General features: G+C 39.0%; 1 protein-coding gene across 1 annotated transcript in view; it reads right to left on the bottom strand.

Annotated features, from left to right (window-relative positions):
* fasn (fatty acid synthase) overlaps positions 1 to 13,541 on the bottom strand; it is a 59,130-nt gene that overhangs the window by 8,527 nt on the left and 37,062 nt on the right. The window contains exons 27-36 of the mRNA XM_061095363.1: positions 12,913 to 13,116; positions 12,680 to 12,830; positions 8,183 to 8,361; positions 7,850 to 7,969; positions 7,418 to 7,540; positions 6,783 to 7,006; positions 6,318 to 6,519; positions 3,780 to 3,931; positions 2,520 to 2,611; positions 2,021 to 2,415 (exon numbers count right to left, since the gene is read on the bottom strand). Of these exons, the coding sequence (XP_060951346.1) occupies positions 2,021 to 2,415; positions 2,520 to 2,611; positions 3,780 to 3,931; positions 6,318 to 6,519; positions 6,783 to 7,006; positions 7,418 to 7,540; positions 7,850 to 7,969; positions 8,183 to 8,361; positions 12,680 to 12,830; positions 12,913 to 13,116 (1,842 nt within the window). The remainder of the gene's footprint in view (positions 1 to 2,020; positions 2,416 to 2,519; positions 2,612 to 3,779; positions 3,932 to 6,317; positions 6,520 to 6,782; positions 7,007 to 7,417; positions 7,541 to 7,849; positions 7,970 to 8,182; positions 8,362 to 12,679; positions 12,831 to 12,912; positions 13,117 to 13,541) is intronic.

The following is a 13,541-nucleotide window of genomic DNA, read 5'->3' as shown; positions in this document are numbered from 1 at the left end:
ATAGCGCGTGTTTCTCGTGCCGCGCAGCGGAACTTAATGTTGTTTTACTGGAGGTGCTGATGGAAGTAGCTGAGGAGTGAGCTATCTCGCTTCCTTCCTATCTCTGAACGTCGCGCATGTGCAATAGCGACAAAACATGGACCAATGTCGGGGTCTGCTGCCGCGCGCAGTCGCGCACCAGGAAGTAAAAAGTTCGGGAGAACTACACTCTTAACATGGCCCGAGAAAAACGACCGGCAGTATCTGTACAGCGGACCTGCTCTCCATGGAAGCAGGACACGCGCATTTGAGAATGAGGCACGTGTGACATCGTAACGGAGACGATGCGTACTCGCCTCTGTCAGATGTTATATATACACGTATATACCTGCGCGCAGGAATCTAGCTTCCATTACAAAAATATGGTTTAAACTTTTTTTTAACGAGTTTAAAAGCGAAATGTTATCCTATTGCCTGACAAACGTCTTGTTTGAATCAAAATGATTTAGTCAGAAGACGACTGTAGTTTCGTTTGTTGATGTTTTTATTAATAAAATGGACAAAAACTTGATTTGTCTTTGCTTTTGTGTCAACAGTACCCTTATATGCAGCAACGTTTATTAAAAGACATTTTTTATAATGAAGTATCAATCTTTATTGTCTTTATTTTCAGTCATCACATGCCTTGAACAACCTCAAGCTAAATTTAAAAGCTGCTTGCTAAATAATAGCAATTGAGAATTTGTGTCATTCATAATCCGATTAGTCGATTAATCGTTTCAATAATCGGTGACTAATCGACTATCAGAATAGTCGTTAGTTGCAGCCCTAAACCTCACCATAAAGATTTTATTGATTGAAACATATCTTATTTGTAAATGTATTTTAAACACATACTTAAGTAGTGATGTGAACAAACTAACCAATATAAGATTCTACATAGTAAACTAAACAGTTATTTTCTGCTATCTATCACTTATTGCAGTGTAATTGGCGGATAACGTGTTTTTATTATATCTTTCCACCATAACTCACTTAAATAAACAAAGTAAACTTTTGTTACTGTTGCCCCATTAGATCATATTGTAGTCACTGCCGCCATGTGGTAGCTGCGGACAGGGACATTTGAATTGATTCCAAATTATTTTTTTAATTACCATTCATTTATACACAATTTTTTTTCTTCTTTTTTTCATAAACAAAGGCAGTATGGAAGAGAACTGAGGAGTGAGAGTAACTGAAGGAGATCACTAGTTAGTTAAACTAGTTTCTGGACAGTTGATCCAAGAACCAGCTGGGTTTATTTCACTATCGTCCTGGACCAAGAGGCAAAGGAGCTGATCCCTGGAGCCTGAAGGAGAAGATTTGAAAATCTGTCTAACTTGCTCAGATTGGACAGTGATCCCCTCAGTCCTGGTTGAACCATATAAGCTAAGTATCTCCGTACTGAAACTCTCCGAGCCTCACCGATTCCCTTTGCCTCTAATAAATTCACCCCTCATCTGCCCTCTCCCTGGAGATCAAAGGACCCCCTTAAACACATACATTTTCCTCACTTTTCACTTTCATTGGACCCTAACTTCCTTCTCCAACACCCACCCACACACATCCACACCCACACCCACCTTTCTCTTTTCTGACCAAATTATGAATTAAAAGGAATATAATATACATATATATATATAACTGTTTTTCATGAACAAATATTTTCATTTGGAAATTAATTTGTTTTCTATTGATAACTTTATATTTTGGTGAAAAAGAGTTCTAGGTGTTCTTTGATTTGATTGTTATTTTGATTTGAATAGTTAATTGAGTATATATTGGTTAACTGAATTGATTGTTTGTGATTTATTTTCCTTTGATTACTTTTGTAGCAAGGTTAAACAAGCTATCCAGGCTAGCTCTCTTACCGTAAAGTAGAGGGCCAATATAGTGTCAGAATTTAAAACAGATGACAAGCTTGATTAAACCTTGTTTGAAAAACATGTGTTTCAAAGTGTGTTTTGGTGGAAATGACTTTGTATAGCTTGGCTCTTACCCAGAATGTGAGCTACAGCATCCACCAAGTCCCTCTGGCTTCCCGCAGCAGTCTTTACCGCTATCCTCTCTGCAAGAACAAAACTAGACACCACTGGCTGCTGTTGGCACAAGAAGTGGTCGAGCACCTCCATGCAGGATGTGATGCGCTGTGGTAGGGTGCCACCAATAACTGTATCATTGCCACCCATCATCTCAAGCACCACGCCCACGTCACCTATAGCACCCCACTGGACTGCCAGTGCAGGTAGGCCATCGTAATGACGCTTTTCGCACACGCGTTCCATGGCTGAGTTGGCATAACCGTAGTTACTTTGCCCAGCATTGCCACGCCCGCAGCTGACTGAGGAGAAGGCCACAAAGTACTTGAGGTCTGGACACACCTTTCTTGTCACTCTGGAGACGAAATTTAGTGAATGCATCAAGATCATGAGAGAAGTAAATAGAAGTGCCTATACTATCTCTAATTTGAATAGAAGGAAATGAAGACTGTGCCTTACTTGTCCAAGTTTATGGTGCCATCATATTTTGGTTTGTTGACCTCAAGGAAGATCTGAGGAGTCAGATTCTCCAGCATGCCATCTTTCAATACCTGATAATGACATATCATTCATGTTAATGGTGTTTAGGTGGAAATTAAATCACTGAAAAGTAGTTGTTGAGCATTAATATCATAATTTGAGATGAGTGTCAACTGTGAGTAAATGGTTTGTATTTATATAAATGACCACTCAAAGCGCTTTATAGTACAGTTTGCCATTCATCCATTCATATTCATACTATATGCATCTATTAGCAGCACTTTTTGTTCTATGAGGTGCAATTTGGGGTACAGCATCTTGCTCAAGGACCCTGGCATGCAGATGGGGAAGACTGGGGATTGAAATGCCGACCTTCTGGTTGGAGGACGACCACTCTACCCCTAAGTATGAATGTTAACAATGCTCCTATAAAATAATCACAGTTAATAACTATGGTGTTAAATAATCTACAAGTATAAATAAAAAAGCTTACCATAAGATAAGAAATAATTGTGTAAAGGTTTATTCATATCATGTCAACAACAAACTATAGGCACACACAAACACACATGCGCGCCTGGTGTTGTGTGTGGCAAGTTAAGTTTGTGACTGGCGCTGCAGATGATCAGTGTGTTCGTGTGTGAGAGAAAAAGAAGATAAAGGGAGAGATAAAAAGAGAGTGACTGACAGGTTCAAAGCACTGCACTACATTAGGGAAACGGCACAAAACATTAAGTGAAAGACGTTTATGTTGTGTAAATACTTGGTATTATTATGAAACTCTATATAGTAGTCTATATGCAACGTGGGTGTAGGGTATGCATCACTCCTTCAAAACCTTTCATTATTTTTGGTATATTAAGTTTTTATCTGCAAAGTCAAAACAAATAAAACTTTTTTTTCCATCAAGATCCACAAATTATTTTCTGAGAAGTCAACAAAAATGTTGAAAAACCATATCTCAAAAATTTTAAAAAGGGAAACAAATCATAGATTTGCCCCCTAATCCAGATCCACATAAAAAATAAATAGATTCCTTCCTCGCTCCTCATAAAATTTAATGTTAACTGGTTAAGTAGTTTTTGCATAATGCTGCAAACAAACAAACAAACACAAACAAAAACATAGCCTCCTTGGCCAAGGTTAACATGAATTATGCCCCCCAACTGTAGGGGGACCTTGGTTGGATTCAAGGGCAATTGTTTTAATGGGACTGATGGTGAGTGTTTGGTGTGTTACCATTGCTAGGTGAAAGATACCGCCCACTGGACCCAGTACACCGGCCTCAGCGATGAGTTTCTCTGTTCCCTCCAACGTAGTGACATCACTTGTCGACACCAGCACCTCCACATCTTGACTCTGCCATTCATGCACTCGCTTTGCCTGGTATCCTATAAACAGTTATATAGTCAATTGTTCAGCAGCACATGGTACACCAATCTGTATCATTGATGATTCTAGAGCAAAACTTCAGGTTTTCTTTATGTACAATGCAATAACAGGGCTATATACTGCAACATATGCCACTATGTTTAAAAATAAATAAAAAATAAAAAAGTGTGAATGTGTTAAAAAAAGTTTGAATTTCATGAGCCTAAATTTATGTGAGTACATGAGGTGCTCTGGTGGTTCTGGTGGTTCTCTGTTATGGGTACTGTTTATGCCAATTAGGTTGAAAGTAGAAGCTTTTTTTCCTTCTCTGGCTCACTCGTCTCTGAGATGAGACGAGATGAGAATGGAATGGTCATCAAATTCAACACTGCCTTTTAAATAGCGAAGAGGAGCATTGACCAGATTTAAATCCAAGATCAAGATTATGAAGGAGATGGGCGGAGCCTCCCAGCATGCTCTCAGGCAATGTTGTTGACACAAGTAATATATATATTCTAAATTCTCTGTTTGACTGAAAGCACAAAGAGAGAGAAACAAGGCTAGTCAAGGAGAGGATGAAGGAGAACAAAAGGAACAAGGTGAGAAGGTAGTGATGACCTCATTCACTGCAGATCATTGTAGTGGACTCCACAATTTAACAACAAAGTTATCGGTGTATTTACTGTTCTCAAAGGTCGATTCTCCCTAACCTACTGTTTTATGTCACAAATACTTTGCTTTATTTATTATTAGATTATATGCAGTTACTTTACCTTCTGCAATGTGTTTTGCCTTTTGCTGTTGTTGATTTTAAACGTTCTGAACTACTTCATATACTTTTGACTATTTTAGTTTACAACGAAGTATCATATTCTATATGAGAACCTCTTGTGAGAACCATATTTCTTTGAAAAAGTCATTAAAAGTGCCTGTTTTAAGCTTTGTTTGAATGCAATTTCCAGCTCGTCAGAGATAAACAATTTATTTATCTACACAACATCCCTTAGTTAATCCCAAACATTAATTGTAATCTCTAAATGACAAATTTCTAAAGCTGTCAGCTAACTGAAGTTGGATAATAAATTACAACTATCTCAAATTTGTACTTCAGTATAGTCTGTAACTGTCCACGACTGATTATATACAATTGTTTTAGTTGATCACAGTGTGTGTGTGTTGTGTGTGTTGTGTGTGTTGTGTGTGTGTCCGTGCTAAAAGGGAGGGGAGGAGGATGGATAGGGAAAGGAAAGAGATAAAGAGCGGGAGCAGGAAGAACCAGGTAAGAAAGTGGATGCATACGCAAGAACACACAGTTAAAATGCAAAGACAGCCTCTATTTGGCCCCTATTAATTGCAATGTAGTTCGTAACTTCACTAACCGAAGTCCCACTCAAAAACGGGTGCTGAGCACCCCTAAGAATCAGTCCTATTGAAAAGGTATAGCTGGTAAAACTAATAAGCAGTGTGGGTTGTCCCTCTACCAACATCTCAGTTAATTGTTAACCAGAACTTGATTGAAAATTGATGTCAATACAAATAAATCATACTTAGTCATAAGACTAAAGAAATGTGTGTACACTGTCAATTAAGTGTTTAAGTGCTGTATTCAGCCAATTTGATTTCAAAATAATATTGATGAGCCTCAATGTGAAATTTGATTATTGGATTTTTTAGGCATAAAGAGTAGATTAGTTATAGTAATCAACAGGAAGCATCAGTTGTATGGACTGATCTAAAAACAACTAATTCACTGCACTAGCTCACCTTTAATTTTCTTAAACCTCTTTAATATTGCTAAATATGTATATATTTAGTCAAACATTTGACTTGTGCATATTATCCAGAGCCTTTAGCGATAAGAGGAGAGAATGGGTGGAATGGAATGGCTATAAAACAAAATGGTGAAAGATGCAAGAGAATGCTACATCTCAAATCTTGTATCAGTGCATCAGCACCATAGACATGTATTAAACCTCATAGGAAAATGTCAGAAGTATTTTGTGGACTCAAACCCTTCAACCACCCCTCCATCGGCATAGTGGTAAGTGACTCCGCTGCTTTAGTTTAAAAAGGCATTGAGGTAATGATGTCAGATCTACTCAGCGGGCCACATGGCTTTCATAGTACTGCCATACAAGCTAGTAGCCAGTTAGATTTACCTTTAGCCTCAGCGTACCCTGAGGTTCGGCTTTTTTATTTTTAATATACCAGCTGTCTGACAGAGCTTTAATATGATGATTACATAACTGTTCCTGGTTCCCCCCAACCCCATTTTTCTCCACTAACATTCAATTCATTTTTTTTTTTTTTATTCATTTTATTGCCATCAAGTTTGTAAAGCACTTGTTCGGATAAGTCCTATACATAAGAATTATAAATATTAATATTATAATTATCATGCATTACCATTCCTGATGCCTGATCTGGAAGTCAGCACCAGTTTGCGGGCTCCTCTCTCTATCAGCCATTGTGCAAGCTCCAGACCGAAGCCACCCAGTCCACCAGTGATGATGTAGGAGTGAGAGGGGACACAATAAGTGCGTCTGATCGCCAGAAGAGACAAGGGGGAAGCAGTTTGGACTTCTGCACCCCTTTCCTCATTACGAACCTGTGTGAAGAGAAAACAAGTAAGAGGATAAACAGTATACTGATGAGTTGTACTATCAAGTAATAGACGCACAACAATCATGTGAGTTTAACACAAACTGAGGTAGAAGGCATTACCTGAAACGTCTTTGGATCTTAAGGATTAGGATTGTTCAATATTCTCTCTCTAAATTACCATGACCATAATAGACCATGTTCCATTATGGACAATCTGCTGTATCCTCACACTAAAAGCAAAGTTTGAAGGTCAGAGGTGAAACTAACCTGCAGAAGGACCTTGCCAATGTGCTTGCCCTGAGCCATATATCTGAATGCTTCCTCCACTTGGTCCCTCTCAAACACTGTGGTCTTCAGAGGCTGAACTACACCTCCCACAATGCCTTCCTTCAGTAACTGGGATACTTCCTCCCACTCCTGGTTACCCTCTTCAAAGAGAGCATCCAGCAGGATGCCATGGAACGCTACATTCTTTAGGAAAAGACCCATACCTGAAAAGATCACAACAACATGATTATACTACTCAGTGCTAACTCAGACTTTGTCCGAAAAGTCAGACATTCAAGTCATGACTAATTGCATTTACTTAGTCACATCACTTCAAATGTGTTTACAAAGTAATGCAGGAGTAACAGCATGACAGGGTGTAAACCTTATACAAGCCTTCAAATGACCTAGCCACTAAACTATCTGTGATGAAAGTACAAGAAGTATAGCTGCAGTATAGGGAAATATACTATATAGGTGTACTATTAAACAATTCTAATGTCTTCTGATATTTCAAGAAATATTTAAATAACTTTTATATATTTATGTAAAAATGTTTCTGAAATACAAGCAGCATCAGACACTTGCATTGTAACTGTGGGCCTAAGGGTGTAATCTTGAGGCTTCCTACTGACCCAGTGGAGAGTTGTTTGCAAGGTCAAATTTGCCGATCTCCAGGAATCGTCCATGGCGAGCTAGGCAACGAACGCTAGCCAGCAGTTTCTCCTCAGCCAGAGAATTCAGAACTACATGTACACCTGAAGCACACACAGAAAACACTATGTATGACAAAATACGTGTGCGTTGTTGAGCAGTTATAAATATGAAAATGCAATTGAATCGTTTAATAAACACAAAAACAATGCAAAGCTATCATTTATGTATGTAATCATCCAATCATTATTTTGTTGCAGATCTATTTAACAATGTGTTGATTTTGGGAACCTCCATCATATTTCTGAAATTTCTGCTATAAAGTATTTCATAAATACTTACAAAAAAAAAAAAAGTCAACATTTTTTACAGTCAACCACAACACAATTTGTACTGCAATATGCGATGTTGACCTTTGCCCTGTGTGTGGAGCAAGATGTGCTGTTCAAAAGAGATGTCTCTGGAGTTAGCGAAGGACTCTTCCGAGAGTTGAGAGAACCTCTCCTGCAAGTAGGCCTGCTTCTTTGTTGAGCCTTGTGATAACACATACAAAAAAGGAGATTTTATAATTACTGAAAGTGTGAGATTGTATGATAACTACAACAAGTCATACTTACGATAAAGAAAGCATTGAATAACAAAAAGTTGGTTGCCTCTCTTTAAGTGGCAGAAATAAGCTTTCATATAAAATAAATAACATTGAGTAACGGTACAACTAGTGTGTCTGTGAGTAGTTAAATACTAACCGACTGTTGTGAAGACTTTGCAATTCATGCTGAGTGCTATAGCAATGGCGGCCTGGCCGACGCCCCCTGAGCCTGAGTGGATGAGAACAGTCTCTCCATGGCGAAGCCTACCACGCACCACCAGAGAGTAATAGGCTGTGGCGTAGACCACTGGCACTGAGGCTGCCTGCTGAAGGGTCCTGCGCGCACACACACACACACACACACACGTTTTATATATATATATTAGGGCCGTCAAACGATTAAATTATTGAATCACCATTTTTAAATGCCCGAAAAATTCCCATTTTCTTTTAATGTATATTGTTGACATACAATGACAGATGGCGGATATATATATTTAATTTTGCTATTTGAAACTCAAAAATGACCCTTATGCTAAACAATTGGGGCATCTAAGCCTTTGGTCTTTTATTTTTTAGCAGATATAGGATGGTTAAAAAAATCTTTTTTCTTTTCTTATAAATAAACATTTAAGAAAGTTATGGCAGTCACTGTTGGTAAAGATTGGCAGATTTAGAGTTCAAAGGCCTAACGCTGGGTTCACACCGGACGCTGAAGCGACGCCAAGCCTTAAAAGCCAGCTGGCTCCCATCCACTCCAATGTTAAACCTTTGTGTGGGTCACATCGGCCGCTGAAGCGCCGCGCCATCTTAAGGCTGCCTATCGCGTGCAGTGATCGTTTCGGCATCTAGTCTATTTTTTACGCTGGACACGAGCGTATTGTGCCAGGAAACACACTGAAAAATGATTTTAAGCGATAATGATGACATATTTTATATGATATAAATTATCAAATATGCAACCCATAGTTTGTATTCCCCTTCTGTTGACCTGGAGTTTTAATTTTACCAATTTTACCAATCACATCATTAAATGTCCCCCTCTGCCTTTCCACCTCAGCCACACAAGCAGTCATATAGATAAAAAGAGAGGGGGGGGGGCTACGTATTCTCCACATAGGCTTGAGTGGAGAATACGTAATTTACCCTCCACACCCGACATTGAACGGAGCAAACTGCAGAAAAGTTCGTGAAGATGGATGACATTAAATTAATAATTCAAGTGGAGAAGTACAGTGAGCTGTATGATCCTCAGTTCATATGAGACAAAAATACAAACGTTGGGACGCTGTTGCAGTTAATGTTGGAGCAACAAGTAAGTATATGCTTGAAAAAATGATTAAATGCCTTTTTTTACTGCAGGCTGATAACAGCAAAAGTATGTGATATTATTAGCGCGGCGCTTCAGCGTCCGGTGTGAACAACCAAGCCCAGGCGCTCTAGGGATTAGCGCGGCGCTTCGGCGGCGCTTCCGCGTCCGGTGTGAACCCGGCGTTAGGCAGACAATATTAGTTAAGAGTGATAAACAGGATTTTCCTTACTCTTTCAAATTTGCACATTTGTTAAAATTTAATAGAGTTGGATTTCAGGAGAGGATATTTCAAGTTTAAGGAGAGCAACTTTATCCAGCACCAAAGAGCATTGAAAGTAGATAATTGAAATAAAGTGTCCATGTATCCCATCCTTTAAAACAATGTTATTTCATTTATGAGTTAGGTCTTTCTCATATACCAGGAAGGATGCAACACCAATGTAATACAAATGTCTAAAAAATTACATTTGTGGAGACTTGCGAATACATTCTTAGAGACCACAAGTTGTCTACAACTAGTTGTTGTTGACTCTGTCGATACCATGTGTAAAGTTCAAGAATGTGACTTCAACCAAATATGTCTTGCTTGAAAATGAAAGAAATTTGAGTGAATATAACACAGTGACATCAATGTGAAGATGAAAGCATTAAGACCTTGCCCATCTTTATATGAGATTATAAAGAATATACACCAAGAGAAGACATATAAAAACTTGAAAGAGCATATCATCTGATGCGATCACAGTTAGGGGTAGGCTCTTTCTGTCGGTTACTGGTGGAAAGCTGTTAGGCTAAACTTTTTAGCATATTGAGTCATGAGTCAGCCGGCGACTTTGGCTGAGGGGTACGTCCTCCAACCTGAAGGTTGGTGGTTCGATCCCCAGTCTGATCTGCATGCCGAAGTGTCCTTGGGCAAGATGCTGAGCCCTGAATGGCCCCCCATAGAATAACAAAGTGCTGCGATTAGATGCACTGTATGAATGTGTGTGTGAATGGGTGAATGTAAAAAAAACCTGTACTCTAAAGCGCTTTGAGTGGTCATCAAGACTAGAAAAGCGCTATATAAATACAACACCAAAATCAAACCATGATGTAAGGATGTGATTGGCTCTGATGGGGCTCTGCATATGAATCAATCGAAAGCAGTAAGTAGTAGTGTACACAATAAGATAGGCATACTGTTAGCATGCAGGAGTCAACTTCCCTTTTGCTGAAGGCCCCCCGTCCGTTTAAATGTCATACTCTCCCAAAACAAGATACAATTTTCAAAGGAGCAAGATTTGAATCGCGACAGAGTTTAATGCTTTAAAATCGACACACAAGGGTAGGCTATATTGCTCAAATCGTAGGAAAATTTAACATAATAGGCTATCCTAGTTATCATTTTATATTTTGGATATTCTATATTTAAACGTTTATAAACGTATATATATGTATATTTATTATTTTTTTGCTTGTGATATATTTTCAGTATTGCTAGATGAGAGCATGTTACCCAAGCATTTCATTGCCAGCAACTGCTAAATGTAATTAGTGTGCACATGACAATAAAGTCTTGAATCTTGCATCGCTAACAACAAACACAATACTGTGCTGCATATATACAACATATACATGTTTGATTGACATTATATTTTCATGGTCTGGTCTGCACTTCATATGCTGAACCCAACAGAGCCGCAGCACACCTTGCGCAATTCAATTTACATTTCTGCTAAAGTTCTGTCATTTCAATGACGTTGTACAAACTCTTTCTACATAATTAATTGCATCAATTTCAAATTTAGTTATTGCAAACAAACCACCTTGACAATGATAAGTTGTGCTAATCATAAGTGCTCCTTAAACAGCATGCCCGTGGCGATAACTGCTTGGGATATCGATTGATTTAAACGTTGTATTTTCGTCAGGGGGCATGGCAGAACAGAATACAGGAAGTGCATATAACTTCTATGTATATTTCCCAATCTGACTCAAACTTCTCATGTATGACAAAGGTCCCACCCCGAACAGATCCTTACGGTAATATTGAATAGTCATAACAGCCCGTAGCTGTAACAGCAAATGTCATGTTTTACATTTTGGTTTCCTGTGGCTAGCTCGTTTACCCACTGCATATTGAATTTGATCAGAAAAAGCCAAAAGGAGTTGTTGATGCCATACAATTCAACTTTTAAGAGTTTGTCAGTAGGCCTGTCCATGGCAATATATTTTAACATCCTGGTGTGACAGGCAGCACTGAGAGGAAGTTGTTGGCATGGGGGAGTGCAAGTGCTGCACATAGATGCACTGTATGAATGTGTGTGTGAATGGGTAAATGTAAAACTTTACTGCAAAAAGCGCTTTGAGTGGTCATCAGAACTATATATAGATAGACACCATTTACCATTACTTTTAACGAATGGTGGGGAGAAATGATTTAAATACCCATATTTGAACAATTCATTAAAAAATATATATAGAACAACAGACAGCAAGTAATTGGAAAATACGGGGCACTTATATTAACATAATTCTGAAAAGCTGAGTTTGGGGAAGTACGATCTTGAACTTGATTTTTGATACATGATACGCCAAGACAGAACTGCACCGCATCTCCCAGCTCAACCCCACATGCGGCCACATAGCACACAAGCAACAGCTCTGCAGCTGTTGCATGTGTGCTATGTATCAAATCACACTCCACACGCTTCTCTTTCTGTTTTTTTCCTGAGTTTTACCCCTCGTTGTTTGAATTGGATTGAACTGAACTGTGATGGGCTTGTGGGGGAGACTGACTTTGAACTCTGGACGTTGAGACTGTAGAAGACAAACGCACACATACACCCTCCCCACTATCCTATTATTTGGAGATTTTTGTTATAATACGTTTATGTGAAGGCCAATTGTACAAGTGGGTGGGCCCAGGCCTGTTAAGCCCAACCATGTCAGAGGAAATGCTAACGAAGGATCAAGAAGCTGTGCGCCCTCTTAAATCTAATAAAGTGTGATTATTCCTTGTTCCTCCACTTAGTCCCTCTCAAACACTGTGAGAGGGACTGTGATTTTCTAGCTGTGAGATAAGTGATCGCCGGCCAGGCTGGATAAATATGTTGTTTTCCAGTCAATTAGTAAATGGTCTGTATTTATATAGCACTTTCTAGTGTTGGTGATTACTCGAAGAGCTTTACAGTATATTTTTTTGTCATTCTCCCATTCATACAGTGCATCTATGGGAAGCACGTTTTCTATGAGGGGCAATCCGGGGTTCAGTATCTTGCCTAAGGACATGATGTGGGATGTTTCAAAAAATACATACACAACAAACACAAACACAGCATATTTACAAACTAGAAAACTGACCAACAGGAGGGAATATCCCAGAGGAACCGTCTGTCAGCGTTCACACTTGTTGCCAGGCCTTTAGCAGGTAACAGGCCCATCACACGCCGACCGCTGGGGTCACGACCAGAAAACTCCATACCCAACATGCACTGCTGCAGAGCTACATCCCCTACAGAAAGTACAATGAAAATGAGAATTTAATAAATTGTGAGAGCTTGATGTGCAAATTGACAGATGTTGACAATGCGCACCTGGAATAGCATCTGGTGGAAGTTTGCCAGTTGCAAGCATTATATCTCTGAAGTTGAGCGAGCTATAGTAAACACAACATTGTTGCATTTCAGAGCTGTTGGCCACAAAATGACAGAGTGGGGAGGCAATCCATCGCAGAGTAGATAGGTCACCTCTAGTCAACACGTTGATGTAGGCCTGCTCTGTCAACTCCTCATTGTGATCTGGCAATCACAAAACACAAACAAATGTTTTAATGAAAGTGTAATCCATTAACATATATCAAACACTCTTCTCAACAGAGAGGCAGTTATGTCACAAAGGAAAACAAGTTATTGTCATCAAGCTGAGCTGGACATGTTTTTTTGTTAATTATGAAACTGTGGCAGGCCAAACAAAAAAATGGTGAACCCGCCACGGACTAAATAATTAATGTGAAAAATGGCGAGAGCATTTTCGAGATAGTAGTACAAAGTAACGGACCATCCCTTAAGCATGCAATAGCACTACTCAGCAGTATAATGCAGCAACAGAGCGAAAAACCAAGTGCGAAATGTCTTATGAAAACTTTCAAAATCCTACATTTTTTTGGGTCATTATGAAACAGTGGAGGGACAAATTAGAATATAGTTGGCCTGCAAAGTCTATA

This window comes from Limanda limanda, chromosome 21 (genome assembly GCF_963576545.1).
Source record: "Limanda limanda chromosome 21, fLimLim1.1, whole genome shotgun sequence".
Taxonomy (NCBI): domain Eukaryota; kingdom Metazoa; phylum Chordata; class Actinopteri; order Pleuronectiformes; family Pleuronectidae; genus Limanda; species Limanda limanda.
This window is presented reverse-complemented; position numbering and strand designations above follow the sequence as displayed.